At 40.4% G+C, this 27,405-nt stretch overlaps 1 protein-coding gene across 1 annotated transcript; it reads left to right on the plus strand.

Moving 5' to 3' along the window:
* Nucleotides 1–90: 90 nt before the first annotated feature.
* On the plus strand, nucleotides 91–20,851 carry mtx2 (metaxin 2). The gene is made up of 10 exons (XM_048969383.1): nucleotides 91–283; nucleotides 10,955–11,002; nucleotides 13,570–13,616; nucleotides 17,247–17,319; nucleotides 19,351–19,427; nucleotides 19,507–19,599; nucleotides 19,676–19,714; nucleotides 19,805–19,930; nucleotides 20,325–20,401; nucleotides 20,551–20,851. The coding sequence occupies exons 1-10, from the start codon at nucleotides 244–246 to the stop codon at nucleotides 20,750–20,752; spliced, it is 822 nt and encodes a 273-aa protein (XP_048825340.1). The 5' UTR covers nucleotides 91–243; the 3' UTR covers nucleotides 20,753–20,851.
* The last annotated feature ends 6,554 nt before the right edge of the window (nucleotides 20,852–27,405 follow it).

Here is a 27,405-nt window from a genome sequence, read left to right on the forward strand (position 1 = left end):
AATCTATCATTATAGAAAGGCTGCGATGTCAGCCGGGTGCCTTCTAAGCGACCATACAACCGGAAGTGATTTACCGGAAATGCTTGGCCTGTCAGTGTTACGCAATGCAGTATGGGAGGTCATTGTCGTTGGATCGTGGTGTGTTTAACCTTGTGGCAGCAGAGCTGTTTAAGGGTGTTGGTAGGGAGAATTCAACTTTTTCATTTGTATGTATATTTGAGCATTACCTAACTGTCACCCACGATGTCACTCGCTGCAGAGGCGTTTGTCTCCCAAATCGCAGGTAACCGGCGCCTTCTGATTCGTGCCTATTGTCTGTGTCCGATTACTAGTTCATTAGAGTGTATTGAAGCTTTATATAGTCTTTAACGTGTCCGTGTCTCACTCTTAAGAATATTGTGTCTCTCGAACTGCAAGATGGTGTTTAAAAATTTTTACAGGCTAAGTGCATTTTTTTAATTTTATCCTGAGTTATGAGTGTGTTGTTAATGCTGTCATTAATTGCGATGTTTCTCTATTAAATGATTTTATTACCAGTTAACCCATGAGCGACATAATATCGTTAATTTCTGATTAAATTTATGGATAACGGTTAGCGGTTAGTGTTTATTAGAAACATAAACAGAAGCAAGGAATATTTTATGATTGGTACATTACTGTAAATGAAATTTGCACTTTAAAGAGTTATATAGCATATTACTGAATGTCACAAAATAATTAAAATCCTGAATGTTTGGTCAGACATTAAAACGTAGGTTTAATTAGGTCTCACGTGTGCCCAACGTCGTGACGTTTTATTTTACATAAATTATGTAAAGTTGTTTGTGTTTGAGACAAACTTTCATCATAATCCAAGAAATGGTTGAAATACGGTTTTCTCCACCTCACCTCATAAGTACCTCAATTTCTCTGTCAGAAAAGTTTATTTTCTTGCTCTTCCTATTGGATACTGTAATAGTAAGCATTTATCGGGCTTAATTTATATATATTAGTATTTAATAGCTGTTTTGCGTTGACCATTCATGGCTGGATGTGTTCATGTATAGGGTGGATCCACTTGCACACAATTCTTGGTAGAGTGTGATTTTTTTAAAGATAACATTGCGTGCAAATGTGCATACACACGGTTTTTCAGATGTGACTTTTGTGTGTCTGTGTACCTTTTGTATGAGTCTCATGCACTGTTTTATAAATGAGACTCCAGGGCATTATACGACGAGCGTAAACATTTGTCCAGACATCAGCTCTTCAGTACTGTATAGACATTTACCAACGCCCACAATTTGGTAAGCAGATTAGTAGTACGCCTAAAATATTAGTCAGTACGTTTACATACACTACATCATTTAAACGCACTACTGTCCTTGTCCCAGTATACATGCATGGGAGTGGAATCGATTTATTGACCGACTCTGCTACAATAGGTGGCAATATGACTCCTTTCAACTTGTTAGTATTGGGCTTTTCCCAGTTGGCTAGTATTGGGGGGAAAAATAAAATGAATAATGGGTGCATACAGGCTTTAATTGCGATCTGGTTAGAAGGACCTACAACAAGATCAGAATAGCATAACAAGAAATAAAGTATTTTGAATAATGTGCTATTATAGCACGGTATTGGAAATTTTTCAAATATTGCAATGTGATTTTGTTGTAATAAAGATTGGGGTATTTATGTAAATATATACTAGATAATCTTGAAAAGGAATACAAATTGAAATTGCAAAGCTAGCTAATCCCCCCCCCCCCCCCATGCCAGAGTAAAAATGTTTTAGCATGACTTAAACTCCCTGCACGCCCATCCTGAATGAAGGTAAGAAAAAGCTTGATCTTAATCTAGCTGACTAGCAATGTAAGAATTGCATGTGCATATCATGTGATGTTGGTACATCCATAATATCGTCCATCCCTATAAGGTACTACAGCCATTTTTTGAATTCAGTACAAAGTACCCACCTCACGTTGTGATGTCTTCTGGTGCTGGTACTAGTTTTTATTTTTTTTTTATGGCAGTGGAAAACCAGAATTTTCACGTACCATACTTTTGGTACCTTTTTGAAGTACCAAATGTAAGGTACCTTGCATGGTGGAAAAGTGCCTTTTAGTTGAGTGGTGAATTGGACAGCATTACAGTACTGTACATTTTGCACATACTGTGTGTTCTCTGCTGTGCTCCAACATTCTTTTGTGTACAGGCTTCTGTTACTTCTGAGTCAAAGCCCAAGGATGGAAACTGGAGCATGCGCAGAGTACCTACGCTAGTTTGAACCTGATCGAATGTTTACATCCAGGAGTAAATCGTCTTCCATTTCCATTATCCGGATGTCTTTGTCGGACTAAAAGAAATTCAATTTGGTATGATTTCAGTAAGAGTAACATGTTTACCTGTACTTTGAGTCCAGTTTTTGTTGGACTGACAAAATAATTCAATTTTCTTATTGTGCATGTAAACATACTGAGTGAGAGACATATTGTAATGCCCAAAAGTTAATAATCTGTATAAATTCATTGTATCCTTTTGCTCGTTAAATTCGGTTAGCGGAGCATGCCACATACTGTTTCTGGTATATCATGGAAGCGATTTATAAGTACTGAAATGCATGTGGAGAAAGGGACAGCTCAACAGTCACATTTTTTGAAAGAGGAGATATGGATAAATAGGTAAAAAAAGACATTAGTCATGTAGCAGTACTTCTTGTAGTTTAAAGTCCAGCACATTTATTATACATAAAGATACTTTGAATTTAAACAAAAAAGTTTTGGGCATCACAATATTACTCTCATCAATATTTTAGGCATAATACTAATTTGCTTAAGAATCGAGTAATTTATCAACTAATCTGACGATTCATTGAGTAGTCGTAATATATAATATAATATATAATCGATAATATAATATAAGCTTGCCTATTGGCATGAGACAGCAACCAGCCAGCCATTGCAGGATACACACTCGGTCAAGCGTACGGTCAATTTAGGCACTCATACACAGGAAATTTAGCAAGCTTTGCAATTTCAGTGATGGTTCCTCTTCAGCATTATCCAGTATATGGTAAAACATGAGACTAATGTTTACTGCCACTACTTTTGCGTGAACTCTGTCTTGTCTTCCACAGTAACCATACTGAGCAAAAATAAGTCATGGATCTGCACTGCTTTGTGTCTTGGCACAACTCATGGCAACACCACTAACTTATTTGACTGATTCTGTTAGTAGAAAAGATGTTACTTATTTGTCTAAATAACGAATTTCAACTTCTGAATATTGCAAAAACTTTATTATTAAAATATTGCATTGATTATTTTAACATTTAGGAATTGTAGAAAGTAAGGAAAATATTTTGAGTCAAAGTGGTGACAACGACAGCTTCGGCCACTAAGAGGCTAAATGGCACGTCTGTGGCTAACCTCGCATTACTGGGTGAAAATGCCACAATTGGATGTGCTTTTAAGATGCATTTGCGCTGCAGTTGTGCTGTGGTGAAATTTAAGTTTTTCTCTCTTAATTTAATTTACTTTTAATGTTAAGTGATTTGACACAGCTGATGCTTTCACTCTTTATGTGGAGCCTCATCCGCTGTGCGTCTTCATTCCATCATATTGCCAAATAATTGAGAAGTGACATTTAAATTGATGCCTTTTAATAATCAAGGAATCGAGTTTAGTTAAGTAATCAAGGCTGCTCTACCTGAATATCAGTGTTTACCTGAACTTGTATTAAAGAACCCAAACCTGAATACATGTACCTCAACTTGAATTAAAAATACTGAATTTGAATTCATTACCCAAACTTGAATTTATGTTGGGTGTTAATAAAAATTCTAGTTCAGTTTGTAAAATTCAGCTCTTGAAAATTCAGGTGGGGGCGGCATGATGGTGCAGTGGTTTGCACTGTTGCCTCACACCTCTGGGTCCCAGGTTTGAGTCTCCGCCTGGGTCACGTGTGTGGAGTTTGCATGTTCTCCCCATGTCGTCGTGGGGTTTCCTCCGGGTACTCTGGTTTTCCCCCACAATCCAAAGATATGCTAAAGCTAATTGGACTTGCTAAATTGCCCGTAGGAGTGCATGTGTGTGTGAATAGTGTGTGTGTGTGCCCTGCGATGGACTGGCCCCCCATCATGGGTTGTTCCCTGCCTCGTGCCCATTGCTTCTGGGATAGGCTCCGGACCCCCTGCTACCCAGTAGGATAAGCGGTTTGGAAAATGGATGGATGGATGGAAAATTCAGGTTGTAAGATTCAGGGGTGTGTTCTTCATACAAGGATTAATCCGTATTTTTAATCGTTGGCAATGTGACTATATCCCGGCTGTTGTTCAGTTGTTGGATTGGTTGTCACAACAACCAATCCATAATCTCAAACTAGTGCTGGATGATTTATTGATTTCAAATCGAAATTGCGATCGCAAAGGCTGCGATTTAGGATATATATTATACAGCACGTCGGACCCAGGGTTTAACACTGTTGTGAGAATAGTTTTACAGATTCATGCTGTATAGAACCGGCGAGAGCTCCTTTTAAACACCACCGTCGATATACTTCAGCGTATCATACTTTTTGTTTTTGTTAATGGGCAATAGCATTAGGATACCGCTAACCCATCAAAACAACTATGAGACAGTCAGTAATTCTCACACCAGCGGAGTCTGTGACCCCAAAGAAAGCCGTAAAACCCATAATACAGTCGCGTTTATGTCATATGTTTTTGTGCTTATTAAGTATTTCTAAAGATTAATCTTAACCCCACAACAGTGATAAAATAAAAGCATTGCTTTAACATAAATATTAAAAGAATAGATCGCTTTAATCGCTATTACAGTTGGGTATGGGCACGCGGTCTTATTTAAAAAAGATACAAAAAGAAATGCATATAATGTTTATTCATTCGTTATGTATTTCTCCGAGTAACAAAGCAAAGGAATGATAAGCCGCTTCAGTCAAACTGCATTTTACTTCTCATTTCAAATAAAATGCAGGGTTGGCAACTTTGGTCAGCTGCATGGAATGAGATTTTCAGTTCTCTGTTCTGCACATACATTTACATGTTTTAAAGTTTTATTACCTTGTAAATAGTCTGTATGGTTTGCAAATTGCCATAACATTTTTGATGCAGCTAATTTTAAGTTCCGAATGGAGTATAGATTTGCCGTTAGATTTCCTTCGCGTGAGTCTGAAAGAGTTTGCAACCCTGAACACATACATTTTTTTTGTTTCACCTGAATTGATTTGTATAGAAAATAACAATATACAGTTGTTAAAAAGCAGATACTTTGACCACCATGAAATCACCAATAAATGACTTCTATTTATTCAACATTTTATAAAATGCATACTACATTTAAAAATTTCCAGCTGTACGGTTTCAGGAGAGAACAGCCACTCTGTTATAAGCATTACGGCTTTTTGAGTGTTGTTAGCTGCTCTTATTAACACTAATAACACATTAGCACAAACAAAAGGGCTGTGTACACCGAAGTAGTTTTTACTTGTTCATCGGCGTAGGAAAAGGCAGTTCTAGTGTTATTAGGGGGTAATCAGCGTTACCTGCAAAATCGCTATTTTTCTTTTTGCTGCAGTTGTTTTCATTATTACTTTATTTAACTTGACACACCACATCTTTAAATTCTCATCCTTGCATTAGAATATAGACCTGTTAATATTGATGGTATCTCATGCTGCGTCATATGTTTTAAAATTACTAAACACTGAATGTTGAACTGAAGCTTTGCGAAAAATCGCAAATCAAATCGTAATCACAATGACTGTGAGAAAAATCACAATTAGATATCTTCCCCAAATGGTGCAGCCCTATCTCAATCCTTCTCAAACAAGATTAGATCACAGTAGTGATCTAAACAGTAGTGTCTATTCAAGAAACCTGTACAACCATCGCCCGCCTAACGAGAGAAACTGATTGGTGCGATCATAAGAAGAGCGTCTGTGTGCAAAAGTATATATGTATACAGGGTGCGCCATTTCTATGGATACACCTTAATAATATCACCAACCATTCCCATTTTAACTTCCTGTTTGTGGCACATTAGTGTATGTGAGGGGGAAAACTTTTCAAGATGGGTGATGGCCATTTTGAAGTCAGCCATTTTGGATCCAACTTTTGTTTTTTCAATAGGAAGAGGGTCATGTGACACATCAAACTTATTGGGAATTTCACAAGAAAAACAATGGTGTGCTTGGTTTTAACGTAACTTTATTCTTTCATGAGTTATTTACAAGTTTCTCTTTGTTTACAGCCATTGACATGTCGCAGAGGTTAACACGTGAGGAGCGGATAGAAATTGTGTTGATGTCTGATGAACGCAGTAACCGGGTCATTGCAGCAGATTTCAATGCAAGACACCCTACGAGACCACCCATCTCCCATGCTACAGTTCGCAAACTGCTTGCTAAGTTTTGTGAAACTGGTTCAGTGTTGGATTTGCCAAAATGTGGACGCATGAAAACTGTCACTAATGAAGAAACACCAGTGGCTGTCCTAGCTTCATTCAGCAGGAGCCCACAGCGTAGCACTCGCCGCATGTCACTGGAGAGTGGCATTAGTCGAGCATCCTTTCGGCGGATATTAGCTACTCACAAATGGCACCCTTACAAACTCCATCTACTGCAGCATCTCAACGAGGATGACCCAGATCGGCGCACTGAATTTGCAGAATGGGCAAAACAAAAATTGGAACAGGACCCTCAGTTTACGTAGAAGATTTTGTTCAGTGATGAGGCAAACTTTTATGTGAATGGTGAAGTTAAGAAACAAAACCACCGCTATTGGTCTGACACTAACCCACATTGGATAGATCCCTCCAAGACTGTTGGAACAAAAAAAATTATGGTATGGTGTGGTATATGGGGTACAAAGATAGTGGGGCCATTCTTCATCAATGGAAACCTCAAGGCCACTGGATATGCGAAATTGCTACATGATGATGTGTTTCCCTCTTTATGCACTGAAGCTGGCACATTCCCTGAGTTTTTCCAGCAAGATGGTACACCACCCCATTATGGGTGTCAGGTCCGAGCATTCCTAGATGAACAGTTTCCTGGAAAGTGGATTGGTCGTCGTGGGCCAGTTGAATGGCCCCCAAGGTCTCCCGATCTAACCCCCGTAGACTTTTATCTTTGGGGTCATCTGAAGGCAATTGTCTATGTTGTGAAGATACGAGATGTGCAGCACCTGAAACTACGGATACTGGAAGCCTGTGCTAGCATTTCTCCTGCGGTGTTGCTATCAGTGTGTGAAGAGTTGGAGAAGAGGGTTGCATTGACAATCCAACACAATGGGCAGCACATTGAACACATTTTATGTGGTCAGATACTTGTAAATAACTCATGAAAGAATAAAGTTACGTTAAAACCAAGCACACCATTGTTTTTCTTGTGAAATTCCCAATAAGTTTGATGTGTCACATGACCCTCGTCCTATTGAAAAAACAAAAGTTGGATCCAAAATGGCCGACTTCAAAATGGCCACCATGGTCACCACCCATCTTGAAAAGTTTTTCCCCTCACATATACTAATGTGCCACAAACAGGAAGTTAATATCACCAACCATTCCCATTTTATTAAGGTGTATCCATATAAATGGCCCACCCTGTATATTTATTGCATAATATATTACGTATTAGAAGGAAATCCATATAGTTATTTAAGTCAGTTAAGCTAATTTGAGTCAAATGCCAAAAAAAAAGTTTCACGCCTTTAAAGTTACGTTTATAGGTAACACTTTATATGACGGGGCACAATTACTTAGTAACTCGGATACTCCTTAAGTACAAATCATGAACAAATATAGCCTCTACTTGAAATAAAAGATGTCATGATTAATGATGAACAAGCATGAGTGGTTCGGAGGGGTGTCTGTGGCAATCCTTTTGGTATTTATGACCAGACTGATTCCCCTTTACTGATTTCATTACACTGGTGTAACTTTTCATACATACAGTTTCCTGGTAACCACTGACTGATTTTCCATCAGTTTGACGCCAAACATGCCATACCAGCCTGGTGGTTCACACTTCATACCATTCGTATTAGTTAATTAACAGTTTCTTACATGGTGTATGTTACTGACTCACATCAGTATTCTGGCTGAGTCACCTGTCCCTCTGCTATTATTCAGTCTTAGCACCCTCGCTTTCACCATTTAAGACCACCAGTCACACAATTGCAGACTGGTTTTCAGTGTCGATACATATACTCTAGTCAATGTCCATGGGAGCGTGCAATTATCTCAGATCTCAGATTTATTCTGATAAATAAGATAAATAACATAAGCCACAAAGTGTGCAGCTTTCACCACCCTGGGAGTGTTTAAAAAAAGGAGTTTCGGGTTGCACCTCAACAGATGTTACACTTTGGGTGAATTGTACAGACATTACATTACATATTCATATTCAAACAGCACATCTTACCCTTAGATAGGCGTTGCCGTTAGTTTGTGGCAATACCAATTTAAATTGCACATCTGTGAACAACATATTTTGGTTGGTGTGGCTTATCCCAATTGATCTGCTCTCCAGAATTGATAATGTACACAGTACTTCAGTTCATATAATGTAGAATATTAGGACAAAGAACGGACCACAAAGATTAGATAAAGGCCTCAGAGGAACATAGAAGAAAAAGGGGGTGGTTGAACCTCTGACAGTACACACTAAGATACCTAGTTACACTATTTAATTTCAAGATTCAAATTTATATAGGTGTTCAAGTGTAAGGGGTAAAATAGGGGATACTCTGTGAAACATGGTTATAAGGGTGGCACACAACACTAAGATTGTCTAAGGTTATGTTTGTGTGTGTCCTATCTGGATATTGAGTAAACAAACCTACAAGGTATACAAAAGCCAAACTTAAAATAAACTTTCTTTAGGGTGTTAGGTGAGTCCGTGGTATTTAAGGCAGGATGTACAGGGAGGGGGTTGCGTGGCAAGTCGAGGAACCGCTATCCTTGAGGTCCACTCTGCTGTCCATAGGTCCCTAAATCTTTGGGCCATAAAAGTTGGAATGCTAGCCTCCGTTGCTGTGTGTGTGTGTGTGTGTCTGTGTGTGTGTGTTGTGCCTAGGCCAGTGAGTACCTCGTCTCATGCAACCTGGAATCTCAGCCCTGTCGTATGCGTGTGTGTGATCCTACATTAGTTCAAATGCAAGAACTCGTGGCTATAGGTGGAAATTAGTGAGAGAACATTTTAAATTGGATTTCTTTACACCGTGTGTAGTTAGAATATGGAATAATCTTCCTGTTGGTTAGTGAAAGCTAAAAGTGTGGGTTCCTTGAAATCAGAGCTTGATAAGATTTCAACAACTGGCCTCCTCTTATTAATAAATTTGAGCTTCTTATTTAACAACAAAAAATAAGGCTGCCATACAGTGAAATAAAAAAAAGCACAGACATGTACACTGGCTTGGGTAGCTTGCACATTTGGGAAGGCACCAGTAATGGTAAATTATATACAGGTTTAGGAGCAACATATGCTGCCATTCAGACAATGTCTGTTTCAGAGAAGGCCTTGTTGAAAATATACAAGACAATGCCAAACCGCATTCTGCATGTATTACAATAGCATGGCTCTGTTGTAGGAGAGTCCAGGTACTAGACTTACCTGCTTGCTGTCCAGACCTGTCACAAATTTAAAACATCTGCCACATCGTGAAATGAAAAATATGACAAAAGAGACCCCGAACTGTTGAGTAGTCCTATATCAGGCAAGAATGGGAGAACATTTTACTTTCAAAATTCCAGTAACTGGGTTTCTCAGGTCCCCAATGTTGCTCAAAGAAAAGGTGATGCAGCATGGTGGTAAATTTTTTTTATATGTTGTCTCTGTTCTGTGTTCAATTAAATATGGGTTTATGCGAATTGTTTTTATTTACATTTTACACAGTTTTCCAGCTTTTTGGAAGCAGGGTTGTACAAAAAGTATAGTGCACAGCAGGTACGCCACTGTTAAACAATGAAATTAGCCTGGCCTAGATTAGTTTTATACCTGAAAATGCTATATACTACGAATTTCATATTTGCCTGATCCAAGGAGAATAAGACCTCCAAATTCCAATTGAAAATGTGGCTTCTAATTCAAATGAATTGCTCAGCATGCCATGTTTTCAGCTATTTTTCAAGTATAAAGCCAATTAGGCCAGGCTAATTTCAGTGTTAACTTACAGAGGGAAGTTAACTCTCTAATATGCATTTCATATCTGTCTAGCCCAAGATGAATATGATGTCCAAATTCTATTTTAAAATGGGACTTCTTGTTCAAATTAATGTTTACAGCTGCTTTTTATGTTCTAATGCTTTCCATGTCATGCTACCAGTTTACTATTACGAAACAAAAATCACACAATGTTTATATTACAGGGAGAATTGTGAAATGTGTATATAAAATAAGCTTAAATGGTTTTTTTTTCCATATGTTGTTCTATATTTTGATAATTATAAACTGTGAAGCATGTGCCACCACGAAATTTCCCCTCTAGGGAAGCTGCAAATAAAGAAGGTAACTTCAGCCTTGTCATTAGACATGGCATTTTTAATGGAATCTGCTTCCCTCTTTCTCTTGACAAATGCTATTTGTGTGTATAATTACTTTTCCAGAGATGACAAATTTTGTTATTTCTCTAGAAAATAACTCGTGACCTTGAGAAAACAACTTTGATTTTGTTGAGATCAAAAGATCCTGACATAAGACAAAAAACGATAATGATGGAAGTCCAGCAGAGTTGCAGTGACAAGATACAAAGCCATTGTGTGTTCACATGAACAGGGTATATTAAAAGTGTATTGCTCTATTCTGTAAGCTCTTTATGTAATAAATGGAAATTAGTTATTTCCTTTTCATGATCCAAAAATCAAAACCCACGATATGGTACGAACCACTAGTTTCGTGATCTGTTGCATTTCTGTTAATGAAAGAGATGCGAAAATGACTTGTGTTTCTGTTATAGCATCTGAACCCTGGCCAGAAAATGCTACTCTGTACCAGCCACTAAGGGGTGAGTATATGTGGGTTCATTTATACAATATTTCATGCATTATTGCAGGAGAGGAAATGTTCATATGAAAATTTGATGTTTCTACGAAAAGTAAAAGTCAGATTCAGGGGTGTTATTAAGGTCTTGAAAAATCGGGGGCTAAGCCCAGCTAAGAAATGTTCGAGTTATGTCAGAGTAAAGCTACACTCAGCAGTGTTTTCCCTAGGTTTTCCTAGGTGTGCAGACGGACACCGACAGGATTCATGGTGTTCATGTGTTTCTTTTAATGACAGCAGTGAATATAACAACTGAACTAAACATCAAAACATTTCTTTTTATGGCAATTAGCCACAAAGTGTGCAGCTTTCACCACCCTGGGAGCGTTGATGCAACATATTTTCCGATGCGCGCTCTCTGTCCACTGGTGGGAGTGTGTCTGTACACGTGTCTGTGCACGCGCATCGGGGCAGAACTCCGGTATGGCAATGCACAGAGCAGAGTATGGAAAGTCAAATCGGAGAGATGGCTAAGTGCCAAGTCAAACTGTTCAAGTCATAAGATTTGAGTCACAACCGGGGAGCAGGGAGGTGATGACAAGCTGGTGTTGGCGCTCCTTCAGTTTGCCAGGCAACCAGTAGTATGGCAGCCGGGGATACATGGAACCCATTTCCTCAGATGGTTTTCCATGACGGACGAACCAGGGTCTCTGGGTCAGGATGCTCTGGCCTATAACTGGCCGAGCACAATTTTGTAATCCTTCCCTCCCCTGCCACTGCTGTACCACGTACGGGATTATGGTCAGCCCTTGTTACTGATAGCCCGATATTGGCCTGCGAGACGATGGTTCCAGCCCCTGCTCTCATTAGTGGTGGGGCCTCCTTGCCCGTTGCCCACCAGGCTTGATCTGCTGATGGAGGGGAGGATTCGACACCCTCATCCTGAATGCTTGAAACTGTGGCTCTTAGGATCTCAGAGCTACTGGGCAACTGCTGCAGTCTTCGGACGGGGCCCAGAACACTGTTCTGAGTGCAAAGGCTGAATCATACAGGTCTAGAGGGCGTGCAGTGCCCTTTGTTCACTGTCACTCAACATGTGCTCTGGTGACATCCTGGGCAGCTCTCAAATGTGCTCCCCTTTCTGACATCTGTGCTGTGGCTATGTGGACTTTGCCCTGTACTTTTGCCCAATTCTACAAGCTGAACATGATTTCTGTCCCAGCATTGTGTGCAGCACTGCTTCCAGGCAACCGGCAGGTTGTGCTGGACGATTTCTAGTGATCGTGCAGGTATTTGTCTTCCACTAGGTGTACATTTGCTGAGCCACATAGTGCGTAAATGTTATGTTCCCAATGCTCTGTTGACTCAGTAACTGCAGAATTCCAAACTTCCTCTGGCATTAACCCTGAGCTTCATGGAAGGGCTTTCATGGCTGAGCAGCTGCATGTAGGCCTCACATCACCAAGTGCAATGCCAAGCATCAGATGAAGTAATGTAAAGCACACCACCATTAGACTCTACAGTAGTGGAAAAGTGTTCTGTGGAGTGACAAATCACCCTTCTCTGTCTAACAGTCTGATGGGTAAGTCAGGGTCTAGCATTACTTGCCTGACTGCATTGTTCCAGAAACTTTCCATGGGAATTTAAGCTGGAGAATTTTGGCAATATTCACCTTGACATCAAATAGACATATACAAACTTTTGTGAATATATACTGTGAAAATATCAAGTAAATGACTTCCTAGTGAATAGAATGCTAAATTTAGTTATTTATAGGCTGTTTTTCTTATAATGAGCTGAAAGAACTATGGAACTCCATGTGAGCTGTCAGATGCAGCAAAGAAAGCAACCTGTATGAATAACACAACACGGAATATTACTTAAGAAGTATGTTTTGATGAAAATGCTTATTTTGGGGTATTTAATGTACACAATTACTCACAAGCACTTGGTTACACAGTGAAATCATGATTAGTGCCATCAAGTTTGACATGTTGCGATTCTAACAGTACATTTATGATTTCTGTTCGCCGAAGGGTTTGTAATTTAATTATTTTTAAACTCGGTAAATGCATTGTGCGTTGATCAGGTCCCAAAGGTTAAATTGCCAATGAAATGGTGTTTGATAGCTTACATTTAGTATTTATGATTTACTCGCTAACTAGCTATTGTATAAAGACATTTTGATTTAGTATGTCAGGGTATGCTTTAATTTTATGTTTTAAGTTGTTCCATTACAAATCCCAAAATCTTTGTATGAATGTTTCACTCTTATTTCGCTCATACAAAGCCTTTAAAATGAGCCCTCAGGAAACAGCTGCCAGTATCATTTTTTATTGTCTATATGTGTACATGTAGATTTTTAGGATGTTTCCCTGGATGAGGAAGGATAGTGAGGCAGGATGAAGGGGAGTTTCAGAGGCAACAAGAGCCCCCAAAAGGAATTGTCATAAGGCTTTGTGTGTGAAACTCTCCAATATCAGTGTGCGTCTATGTGTGTGGTGTTCTTTAATACAAAGCTTTTTTTTCTTTTCTTTTTTTTTTTTAAATACTGAAAAGTTAAAGCAAAATGTCCTTGCCTTTTTTTCTTAGATAACCAGATTCTGCTGTCGGACTGCGCCTCTTCCCTTGCTGTCCAGGTAAATCTACTGTCTGCTCTAGGTGTGTCACAGTACCATGAAAGCTTAAATGTGACATTTTGTGAAGATGATATGGTACCTGTCAAAAAACCCACAAAAAGGTTTATTTTGGAATTTATTTTAGAATAATTATAAAGGCATTGTAACAATAAAATAACACATTTGTAATTATCAAAAATTAACTACACAAAAAAAATGTTGGGGAGGTGGGGTGGCTCTGTGGTTTGGGACTCCGATGGTTGCCAGTTCAAATTCCTCAGTCAGCACAGTGATTCCAGCATTGGGTCCATGAGCAAGGCCCTTAACTCCAATTGCCCCAGGGGCTGGCTAACCCTACTGTCTCTCCTCTATGCCAGTTTCATGAGGGGGCCTTCTGGAATGCTTTTCCAACTATCCTGAACAAGGTCCCATATATATGCTGTTCATTCATTGGCTGCTTTCGCTTCACTCTCTAGTCAAACTCCTCCAAACCATTTCTGCTGTGTTTAGGACAGGTGGCCAGTTCATGTGATACAACGTAGTATAATTCTCCTTCACAGATGGGTTTGGTGCACCGCTTATCTTCAAGAATTTGGAATCCCGGACATGGGATTTGCAGTCGCAGACATGTTATTGTAATAAAACAGTCTATACCTATTCATACTGAAAGACAAGTACAGTATAACACAGGTGGTTTTATTTACAGTTTGAGCAGTTTAGCATTTCGTGATATGGGAATGTTTGAAAATGACCTAATGAGGAAGCTAACTGACTCCTCTCACCAAATGAGATAGTGAGAGACCATTTTGCTAGACTGTTGAATAGCAACACACAGCTTTCTTGCCAGTGTCCTCTGGACCTATTTGGAGGTGTCTGTTGTATCTTTATTATTTGATTAATATTGTTTTATGTTGAATTGATGGAAGTTTGATTTAATGTAAAAGTGGCAAATTGCTATATATAAATGTAGTTTAATTCAGTAATAAGTGTGCACGATGCTTGTTCCTGGTACACCAGGTTGAAAATGTTAATAGGCAGAAAATAAGCCACCAAGTTTGGTTGTGGAGGCAGAACCAATGCTCAGCATCCATCTGGTTGCTGTGAACATTTCACTTAAAATTAATAAATATGAGATCTTAATGGAAGTACAACCCTAATTACAAAAAAGTTGAGACGTTGTGCAAATTGTAAACAAACAGAATGCAATGATTTGGAAATCTCAAACTCATATTCTATTCATAACGAAACATAGAAAACATATCAAAAATTCAAACTGAGAAAATGTACCATTTTAAGGAAAAAGATCATTTTGAATGTCATGGCAGCAGCATGTCTCAGAAAATTTGGGGCAAGGCCATGTTTACCACTAAGTATGGCATCACCTATTCTTTTAACAACAGTCTGGGAACTGAGGAGATCAGTTGCTCGAGTTTTGGGAGAGGAATGTTGTCCCATTCTTGTCTGATACAGGATTCTAGTTGCTCAGTTGTCCTAGGTCTCCTGTGTCATAATTTTCGTTTTATGACGCGCCAAATGTTCTCAATGGGTAAAAGATCTGTACTGCTGGAAGGCCAGTTCAGTACCTGGACCCTTCTTCTACGAATCCATTATGTTGTAATTGATGTAGTGTGTGGTTTAGCATTGTTCTGTTGGAAAATGCAAGGGCTTCCCTGAAAGAGATGTCATCTGTATGGGAGCATATGTTGCTTTATCCTGGATATACCTTTCAGCATTGATGGTGCCTTTCCAGATGTGCAAGCTGCCCATGTCATATGTACTAATGCACCCTCATACCATCAGAGATGCTGGCTTTTTAACTGAGTGCAGATAACATGCTAGGTGGTCCTTCTCTTCTTTAGTCCGGATGATGTGGCATCCCAGGTTTCCAAAAATATTTGGAATTAAAAATTTGCAATTTAGATTTGTATGACCACAGAAGAGTTTTCCACTTAGCCACAATCCATTTTAAATGAGCTTTGACCCAGAGAAGATGTTGATGATTCTGGATCATGTTCAAATATGGCTTATTTTTTGAATGATACAGTTTTAACTGGCATCTTTGGATGGCATGGCGAATTGTGTTCACTGACAATGATTTTTGGAAATATTCCTGAGCCCATTTAGTGATTTCCATTGCAGAATCATGACTATTTGTAAGACAGTGCCACCTAAAGGCCCAAAGATCACGGGCATCCAGTATGGTTTTTTGGCCTTGTCCCTTACACACAGAGATTTTTCAAGATTCTCTGAATCTTCTGATTATATTATGTACTGCAGATGATGATATTTTCAACCTCTTTGCAGTTTTATACTGATGAACATCTTTCTGAAATTGTTTCACTATTTGTCGAAGCAGTGTTAGGGGGATTGTGACCCCGTCCTTTAATCCCAACCCAGTATATTTATATAGTATATTTAACTTTGACTTGATTTAATTAACGTATAGTTAATATAATAAAATGCCAAGCACAATAAAACACTAAAGACTTGCGTTAAAATGGAACTTTTTAAAGTATCCAATAGAGTCAGAGATAACAACCTTAGAAATAAGCTTTTAAAATAACCAAATGAAAAAGACTAACTTCCTGCTGAACCACGTTTAACTAAATTAAAGCAAAGTTGCTCTAGGGAGGCCGAAAAAACACAAAAACTCTCTCAAACAGGCTACTGCTGGAGCGGGAAAAAAAGTGGAAAATGTCCTCCCGACCCTGACTGGCAACCAAGCAAAGCTCAGGAGCAGCTGTCCTTATCTGAGTAAATGTTACCGAAGTTAGATAATATTACCTCACGGGTGTTTTAGCGAAGGTACGCGGACTGAAACGCTGCTCACGCAACACCCGCAGCTATCGATAACACTCGCGCTGTCTATTAACAAGGACAGACAAGTACTCACGCAGACCAAGAAAACAAAAAAAAGTAAAAAATGAAACAACAACTACCCACGTAACTGTACTGGCACACAAACACTGAAATATACTTCCAAATAATTCCAGTCAATGGCTTCTACAGGCGCACAACGCAGCACAAGTCCCGCACAGTGCAGCAATCCCAGCAGCAATTCAGGTAGCTGAGGCCAGCACTTGATATGCGTAGATAGAGTAACGAATGTTTGCGTTTATTGTGACCAATTTGGTATTTGTATTGATAAAGTACTGAAACTAGAAATCAGCTCTTTCATTCCTTTGATAAAAAGAAAGTGCAACAGTGTCTTTGTGTGGGCCAGCACTTTGTGTAGCGTACAGGTGCTTGCTGTGCTGTCATGTTGCCTTCAGGGTATATATGTTACTCAGAGAGGAAGTGATGATCCCTGGCATGGTTGCTAGTGTTCTGGGGTTTGGTTGCCTGCTGCTTCCTGGGGCCATGCCTGTTGCATGTTTCCCCATGGGGGGTCTGACTGCCTTGGTTAGACACTGCTGTAGTCATCTTGACCCAAGCCTCTGAGAGTCCTTGGAGGAGCCAGCCTCAGGATCTCCAGCTCTTATGTCTGTCTCTGCCTCAAGTCATGTTTCTCAATGGAAATGACATCAGATAGGGGGTGAATTATTTAATGGCTACCATGGCGATCTGTACTTCTTACTCCTGCAATGAGGCATGTATAAGATTCAGTGAGCCAGGAAGCAGCCCTCATCTGATGTGTGTGTTCCCCTGCAGGCATATCTGCGTATGTGCGACCTGCCACTGAGAGTCTGTTGTCGGGCCAACGCCGAGCACATGTCTCCCTCTGGTAAGTCTCTGTGCTCCTGCACCACTCCCCCCTCCCCGTGCTCTGTAGGGCCCCCTCCTCTTTTCCTGCTTCCCTGTGTTGCCGCTGGTACAGTGGCAGAGCTGCTATCTCATGAAGCACTGGGGCTGTTAGGTGCACTTACCTGCCTGCATGCACTCTGTGTGTGTGTCTGTGGATTTGTATTTAACACATTGTGGAGACCAAATGTGGTAAAGGTTCTTACTTTTTAGCTTGTGGGAACATTTTTCAAGTCCCTACAATGTAGCTTAAATTTGATAAAAATCTGTTACTACTGCATTTGCATGGGATGAGATTTGAAATTCCACTTCCACCCACCCTGCAAGATTCTGTCACACTCTTTTCTGTTCCCTCAGAAGCTTGTAATATTTTGTCCCACTCCCTCCCACAATTATAAAGTCTCTCGCTCCTAAAATAGGTTTAGTTTCACTATGTTCAATTTCAGGTTACGAATAAAAACAAACATTCAACCTCAACAAATCTCCACTCTTGCCAATCCTGGCAGCTGAGTCAGCAAGTTGCTGTGTTAATTTAAGGAACACCAGACTCGGTGTCAAAAGACAGCGCAAACATAATCCACACACATTTGTGTAATTTAATTTTTTAGTGCAGTTGTCACTTTTGATTTGGTTGCACTTGCCATGAAGTGCTGTATTTGTACCCAGTATACAATAGCACTCTGTTGTATTTGTCATAACAGGCAAAACAAACAACAAACAAATTTATTTTTGTACAGCACCTTATCACAACATTACATTGTCTCAAAGCCCTTTACAGCATCCCCACCCAAAGCCCCCAGTGAGTAAGCCAGAGGTGACAGTGGCAAGGAAAAACTCCCTAGAAGGAAGAAACCTTGGGAGGGACCAGACTCAAAGGGGGAGCCCATTCTCCTGGGGCCGGCAGGGAAAGTCAAATAGGAGAGATGGTTAAGTGCCAAGTCACATTGTCCAAATCATAGGATTTGAGGCACAACCGGGGAGCAGGGAGGTGATGACAAGCCCGTGCCGACTCTCCTTCTGATCGCCACACAACCAGTAGTAAGGCAGCCGGGCATACATGGAGGATGACACAGGCAAAATGGCAAGCTAGATCCAAGGACGTCATGGGTAGTGGCGATGTCACATTTAGCAGAGTGTGAAGGATATCTTGATAAATTGAGATCTGCAGGTGGCATACCCCAGGAGGAGTAGGGGAAATAAAATGTGCAATTAGTCAAAGTAGGGGAGACTATAAGCAGTGCTAACAGTTAGGAGAGTGCAACATGAAGTGCAATGTGCAAGCTCCGGCAGATATGGCTATGGCAGCATAAGTAGGAGGAAGAGGCAAGTGGGAAAGCAGGCATGGGGAGTCCCTGAAATGTCAGTATTCCAATTCCACATGGGATTGTGAAGCTTTAGTGACAGCACTGACAGTTCAGTTTATCCAAAGCCAGTGGCACCGATCCCCACCCAGCTCTACACCTCACACTACACGTCTAACTGGGAGTGAATAATCAGCTAAAGCTAGGACTAGAGTCCCTATAAACTAAACTAAACAGGTGTGTTTTTAGTCTAGGCTTGAATACTGAGAGTGAGCCTGAATCCCGCTTTGCAGCCTGTTGTAGCTCTTTCTACCCTAGATACTAACAGATATCCCGTGCCTTGAGAACGAAGCAAGCGCAGAGGGTTGTATGAGGTCAGCAGTCATCACTAAGGTATTCTGGTGCAGGCCATTCAATGCTTTATAGGTTAATAGCAGTGTTGTATAGTGAATCTGAGACTTAACTGGAGGGCCAGTCTGTCATCATAGTGTGTTAAGAAAGGACAGTTAGCTGAGAAGGACACTCAGTGCAGCTGCACACGCCCTAGGTGACTTTCCAGGCTTCCCTGCCCAGCTGGCTAGGCCAGATTATCGTTTGGCCTCAATGTGATATTCACTTCAGTCTGAGTGTTACTCTTGAGATTCTTGGACATCAGGGTTGCTGTCACTCTGTCATGGCCATTCTTTGCTTTCTGCTTGCTGTTTTTGCTCAAGGCAAAGTGCCCTTCATCCATGTGGGAAACCAGGTTGTGTCGGAGATGGGGCCCATCATTCAGTTCACAAAGGCTAAGGTGAGCTACCGGGCAGGCTTGGGAGGGTAGGGGAGGTGAGGAGGATGGCCCTGGCTGACTACTTCTTCCTGTTTCCCAGGGTCACTCCCTGAGTGATGTGCTAGATGACGTTCAGAGGGCGGAGATGAAAGCCTATATGGAGCTTGTGAACAACATGTTGCTGACTGCAGAGGTACTGAACCCCCATCAGGGTCTCTTCCTCTGTCACCGCAACCCTCCCTCATCCTAGCTGTCTTCCCATCTTGCAGCTGTACATCCAGTGGTGTGACGAGACCACAGCAGCAGAGGTGAGCATCCTTGTAGACCTGGGCCTTAAAAGGGCAGCCTATCAGCCCCCATGGGTCAGATGCTGACTCTCCCACTGGGCTCATGTGCAGATCACCAGGCCTCGGTACAGCAGTCCCTATCCTTGGCCATTGAAGCACATCCTGGCCTACCAGAAGCAGTGGGAGGTGCGGCGTAAGATGAGTGCTGTCGGTTGGGCAGAGAAGACCCTGGAGCAGGTTTGAGTCCATGCTTTTGTTTTCACGTCCATCTTTCTGTCTGTCTGTGTATCTGTCTGCCTGCATGTCCATGTATCCGGGACGAGCTTCCCAAGGGCAGAGTGAGTCTGTGTCCCCATGTCATCTCTATGTCCCACACCTCCTCGGAGCTTCCCAGAGGCAGAGTGAGTTTGTGTCCCCCGGTCTGTTTCTGAGTCATACACCTCCTTGGAGCTTCCCAGAGGCAGAATGAGACCACATCCCTGTGTCCACCTTTGTGTTCTGCTCATACTCGGAGCTTCCAAGAGGAAGGATTCTGTGTCCCCTAGTCTGTCTCTGTGTCCCGCCCTTCCTTGGAGCTTTCTGGGGGCTAGTGAATCTGCGACCCTCTGTTCTTAGCCTGTCTGTCCTGCAGGTGTATGAAGATGTGGCCCAGTGCTGCCAGGCACTATCGCAGAGACTCGGCACACAGATGTACTTCTTTAATAAACAGTAAGTTTCCAGTGGCTTTGAAGGAGGGGGGCACAGGAGGTTGCTCAACAGGGGAGTCTAGCTGCAGATTACATAGGGGACATGTCTCAGGTTGGTCATGTCCTTGGATTCTGACCTCGGTTTATTACCCTGTGCCCCCCCCCCCCCAGGCCCACGGAGCTGGATGCCCTGGTCTTTGGACACCTTTTCACTATCCTTACCACCCAGCTGACCAGCAACGAGCTCAGTGCCAAGGTCAAGACCTACAGCAACCTGCTGACCTTAGTGCACCGCATCGAGCAGACCTACTTTGAGGGCCCGGACCAGGCTGGGCCGAGCGGAGCCGGGCCCTGGGCCCCTCCTGAGGTCTGAGCAGCATTCCCCTAGTGCTCTCAGGCACTCATATTCTCTGTTTCCACTCTTTGTTTTTCATTTGTTGTTCCAAAAAAGAATAAAGTATTGTAACTTGTATCTTTGCAGGTGTTTGTATGAACGTTTGTATTAATGGTTCGATTGAAACAGATTATATATGAATAGAGTAGAACCTTGGAACTCAAACACCTCTTAACCCTTGACCAACTCGGACGTTGAATGGGACTGTCAGTTTTTTTTCCAAATTGTACCTCGACCAAAATCTTGGAATTTGACCGTTCCTACAAAAAATTGTATGGGTCAATATTAGGGTTGGGAACAAAAAGTAGGTTCCAAATTAGAACTGAATACCGAGTACCCAATATTTTTTTTCTTATTTTGGTTAAGCTTTTCGGTTCCTAAATACCGCATATCTGCAAGGACCTGTTTTAGGTGCATCAGGCATCAATGCACAACAAGCTAGCATGCGTGACAACGGTGTGAAAGATTGATGAGACAGTGAATGGTCAAAAGTGTAGTTTCACTTTATTAATGAAAATGACAACTGACTCTGAATCTATTCTTAAATTAAAGGACTGCTTGACATTACTTGTCCTAAATCAATGCTGTTATAGCCAAAGCCCAGTTATCACCCTTATAATTTTCTGAGACATAACTCAGTAACTTAGAAAATGTTTTTAAATGTGTGAAACTAATGTCACTGCTTATTGTATATGCTTGAAAAATATATAACATAATATATATAATATATCGGAAACCTTAATCTGTCTACTTTAAAATGAATTCTCACATAACGCAATAAATCAGCTTATTCTTAAAATACATACGAATCGCAATATGCTCCTTTATTTGTTTTCTCAAAGCAAATTTTAAGTGTGTGACAACAACCTAAATAACTCCGTTTGTCAGACAAATAAGCAAAATATTGAAAACCTTAATGTGTCTTTTCAAATACGTCCACTCTCCACGAACGTCCACTTCATACATATATGTATGTATGTATACATATACACACACATGTATGCATATATATATATATATATATATATATATATATATATATATATATATATATATATATATATATATATATATATATATATATGTATATATGTATATGTATATATGTATATATATATATATGTATATATATATATGTATATATATATATATGTATATGTATATATGTATATGTATATATGTATATATATATGTATATATATATGTATATATATATATATATATATATATATATATGTATATGTATATATGTATATATATATGTATATGTATATATGTATATATATATGTATATATATATATGTATATATATATGTATATGTATATATATGTATATATGTATATATATGTATATGTGTGTGTGTGTTTGTGCTGAAATACCAGCCGAGAATGAAATAAAATGGGGTGCAAAATCAGTCAATTTGTATTTGAAGAAAGAAGCTCTGGAACAAGTTCGACAGTGGCAACTAAATTTACAGATACAGCCACTTCAATTTTCCCTTGTTTCCATGATGGGGCCTTGGCTGGTCCATGACTGGTCCCTGCTGGGTCCTGGGTGGGACCTTGACTGTAATGAGATCCCCCCCCCCCTCCCAATGATGTAATGAAGAAGGGGGCTGGCATGATCCACCACTTAACTCTCTATGCATAAAGTACTTGCAATGATTTATCCATCTACCAGGGAGAGCAGTGATTATGAAAGCTGAAGTGACTTACTTGAAATCGAGTATTGTAACTCCACTGCAAAAAATGAAAATCTAAGCAAGTATAATTTTCTTATATATAGACAAAATTCAAATTTTACTTCCCCTTTTGGAGATTAGGCAGACCCAAGATGTGTGCAATACAATAATTATTGGCCCAAACAAAGTAATAAGACTGATATTGTCGAGCAATGAGGGAAAGTGTGGTATATAAAAATTCATACTGTATTTTTCAGTACTTTATAAACAAATAATCCCTCATTGTATTTTTTTCCCCGAGATATCTCGGGATCTTGTTCACGAGTGGGGGAACGATGGAGCGGGAGGTTGGCTGGGCTCTCCCTTAGAGATAGGGTGAGGAGCTCAGTCATTCGGGAGGGACTCAGAGTAGAGCCGCTGCTCCTCCGCATCGAGAGGAGCCAGATGAGGTGGCTCGGGCATCTGATCAGGATGCCTCCGGGACGCCTCCCTGGGGAGGTATTCCGGGCATGTCCCACTGGGAGGAGACCCCGGGGAAGACCCAGGACACGCTGGAGAGACTATGTCCCTCGGCTGGCCTGGGAACGCCTCGGGGTCCCCCCAGAGGAGCTGGACGAAGTGGCCGGGGAGAGGGAAGTCTGGGTCTCCCTGCTGAGGCTGCTGCCCCCGCGACCCGACTCCGGATTAAGCGGGAGATGATGGATGGATGGATGTATTTTTTTCTGCCTTTCTTTTAGAAAGTGCATGGAAATTAAGCCATTAAAACTTAGTATTTATATTTTTGTTACAAAAACCATTGAAAATACTTTTTTGTCCTGTAAACGGGACAGTGTGAAAGGCTGCTGACGGCTGCAGCCTTTCATATTAACAGCAGGAGGGAATTGTTGAAAAATGAGCTCCAGCACGCAGGGGGAATATTGTTTTGGGTGTTGGGTAACTTTCCCATAATATTGATATGTATAACAGAATATGGTGACCAGGTTGATTGTTTTTAATGGTTATATGTAGATCATACAACATTTTGATGATAATGGTGCATTTTAATTGCATATACTGCCCTGCATAGTACAGTACTCAATAGTGGCAGAAACTTCTCCCACTTTATCCACGTTCAAAGTAGTCTGACATGCCTTGACATTTTACAATTTTTCTGAATTGCTAAAACATTTCCTAAAATCTCCTCTCCTATTCTCAAACCACTGAGCACAAACGCTAAATTTCAAGCTAAACTCACAAAGTCTTTCACTCGTCTTGCAAAATCATACAATCTTCTCAAAACTATATTATCTCTGCTCAAAAGCAAACACTGGTTTCAGATCACACATCAAGCCAGTCGGTTAAATAGACACTACTGAACAGTCTTTACACACTACAGCAAAAAATTGAAAACACTACCAGTCAAAACTATTGTTGGCATGTGAATTAGAAACCGCAAGACTATAGTGGAAAAAAAGGTGTGGTCATCTACCAAAAATATTTGTATATTATACAGTTATGACTGATAACTAATATGTAATGTTTGCCGTATTCAGTACTTCACAAAAGTTACTGTAAAGGACTAAGCAAAAAAAATAAACAAATGAGAGGCATACTACAGTAAAACGTTGTGCAACTGCCAAGTCAGAGTCATGGAAGAAAATTCATTCTGCCTCATCACCATGTCTCAGAGCTGGGTCTAACCATGCTATCTCTTGTTGGGCGATGTGGAAAGTATCTTCTGTGTGACCCATTTGTACCTTACTGTCGAAATTCAACTCCTATTCACCTGGCACTTGCACTCTCATCCGGCACATATTCTATGTTCTAGTCACTCTTTGACTTCTTCAAATGTTTAGAAATGTGTGTGAATAGTTTTGAGTTATTGTGTTTAAATGACTACTGTGTGCTTGCTGTGTTTCATTTCTGCAGCTGGTGTTTTCTATTTTGTCTCAAAGTTCACCATAGCGCAAAATGTGTTTTGATGTGTTGTTTCGAGTTTTGTAAAAAGGGTGACAGAGATCTGCAAATTATGTCTAACTAGGTGAGCATGGTTTAAAGTTTTGCCAAACAAATTCAGTAAATGACTTTTGCCAATTGGCAGTTTTGTTCCCAAAATGATTTTTAATATTTCAGCAATTTGGAAAAACTGTAAAATATTTCACCTATCTAAAATACATTTATCGCAAAGTGCTATAAATGCTTTTATTCAACACAAACTCAGCACCAATAATCTGAGAGCATTTAGAATGTGATTATACTGTACTATTTTTTTGTTAAACATACACTTTTCAAAAACTGATTTTCAATGGTGCTGACAATTTGTAAAAAATCTAATTATAAACATTTCTAGACAAGACTTTTGAGCTCTGAAGCTTATAGACATAGGGGCTGGCTACACAAAGGTGAATGAGACATTCAAAGAATTGTATGAGGTTTGATTAATAATGTGTTACAACTTTGAAGTGACTTTGGAGTCACCACACCTTTGCATATGGTCCATCAGTCTGGAATGTCTGTCACTGCTCCTCATACCAATCAGTTTGGAAAGGCAGTGTGAGTTTTACAGTTTTTTTCAACTGAGATACTGCAATACTGAAGTTGCTTTCTCAAAATTCTTCATACAGTCACCACATTAGCTTATGTGGGCTAAACTGTTAAGCATTTCTCTTTGCTTTCATACAAAATGCAACCAATGACTAAATGCTTCAAAAGTCATGGATTCCTGTCTCACTCAAAATCCATCAATCATTTTCAGAGACCATTTTGCACATGCCTAGATACTGACCCTAAAAGACTGTCAAAACTGAAAAACGTCAATTTCCTAAATTACTATCAAGACCCTTTCTATAATAGATTGTAAAAACCACATAATATAAACAAATTATGTCAATTGACACAAGATCAAACAATGAATACTGGATGCCAAAATATTTCTCCAGAGCAATGCCAAGGATGGATCAGGTATGTGAAGAGATACTACCCTAGATTCTACTGTATCTTAGCTATTTGAAAAAAAACTAAGAGACAATTCTAGCCTTTTTACAGTTTATAGCATGCAACGTATTAAACGTTGATGAATAAAATATGCAATCACATTATATTACAGGAATAATACAAAACAATAAATGAATATTAGAACTGGTTGAAGGCAGAGATAGAAAGCACATGCTTTGCACTTCCAAGGGGTTTTTGTATGTACTGTATAATATCGTAGCTCTGGATTAGTATGTACTGGCATGCTTGCTAGCCAGGTACCTAGCCCTGTTTGTCTCTGGTGTTGTAAAAACTTCGGCTGTGTCTTCAGTTTACCTTAACCCCAACAAACAAGAAATTCTATTTTGTGAAGTACCCCCGATCTCAATGCTATTGAAAATTTGTGGGTTATGCTTAAAAGCTGGGTCCGTGCCAGGAACCTAACTAGTTTAAATGAACTAGAAATTCTAGGAATCCAAAAGAGTGGTAAAATATCCAGCCAGAATTATGCCAGAAGCTTGCTAATGGCTACCAAAAGATTCTGGTTGATATCTGTATGTGAACTTATGATCACAATTAAAATGTGTTTTTGTAAAGAAAATGCCATCTCATGGTAACACCCTGCAAGTGAATGAATGGGTGGGTTTAGAGGAGAATTTAGGCACACCTCCATAAAGAGGGGGGTTACTCACTTTGGCTTTCTTTTGGCAGGCATCCGGCAGTCAGGGGAAAATTCTGGAGGCTAAATCTTGATTTCCTCATTCTGCCATTCAGTCATCCATCCATTTTCCAAACCGCTTATCCTATTGGGTCGCGGGGGGTCCGGAGCCTATCCCGGAATCAATGGGCACGAGGCAGGGAACAACCCAGGATGGGGGGCCAGCCCATCGCAGGGCACACTCACACACCATTCACTCACACATGCACACCTACGGGCAATTCAGCAACTCCAATTAGCCTCAGCTAACTGTGGGGGGAAACCGGAGTACCCGGAGGAAACCCCACGACGACACGGGGAGAACATGCAAACTCCGCACACATGTGACCCAGGCGGAGACTCGAACCCGGGTCCCAGAGGTGTGAGGCGACAGTGCTAACCACTGCACCACCATGCCGCCCGCCATTCAGTCAAAAAACAGAAAAACTACAAATCACCCAACCCTAGTCGAGACAAATTCAACACTACCAATCTGGACCTCAAACAGGTCGGTCGAGATACATCTAGCAGCAACTCTACCGAAAACCTGGAACATGACAAAACAGACTTACTAAAACTAGTACGGATCGAGACGCATCTCCCATTCTGAACAATAACCCCTCCATCCCTCCTCCTCTCCACCTGCCACTTACAGTATCCCATCAGCTCACCTCAATACAGATAAAGTGCTTATGAATTGTCATTTATTTCATGTTTATTGCATTAGTCTGTATGTTTTTTAATGTGTGTATTAGTTTCATATTGATTTTAATGTTTTTTACCATTAGTTAGGTAAGTAGATGGGTTTAAGTAGGTAATCATTTGGGGTTCTGGAATGGATTAAATTCATTTTCATTATTTCTTATGGGGAAATTCAACTTGGACCTCAACCAAATCGCATCTCGACCAGCCTTATGGAATGAATTAAGTTTCTTTAGGTACCACTGAATATATGTCTAAACATCAATACATTTTGAGAATCGCTGCTTTATTATTGGCTGACTGAGAGGTCATCCCAAAAACCCACACCAGCTCTCCATGGACCAGGTTCCCTACCCCTGATTTAAGCTATGACTCAGGACTGCCAAGTTAAGCACTGCGTGGCAGGACTTAGAAGAAGGGATCAAAATTGGATGCACAGTCTCCCCCATCTTGTTCATCATGGGAATGAACCCCCTTATCACAGCAGTAGCAGTGGAGGCTAGGGGACCAGTGACGCTCAACTGAACTAGAAGTTTTCAGATCTGCCTGGAAAGAGAGCCTCTCCAAGTATTGACACGCACTAGTGACTGCCTCCAGTC

This window comes from Brienomyrus brachyistius, chromosome 1 (genome assembly GCF_023856365.1).
Source record: "Brienomyrus brachyistius isolate T26 chromosome 1, BBRACH_0.4, whole genome shotgun sequence".
Lineage (NCBI taxonomy): Eukaryota > Metazoa > Chordata > Actinopteri > Osteoglossiformes > Mormyridae > Brienomyrus > Brienomyrus brachyistius.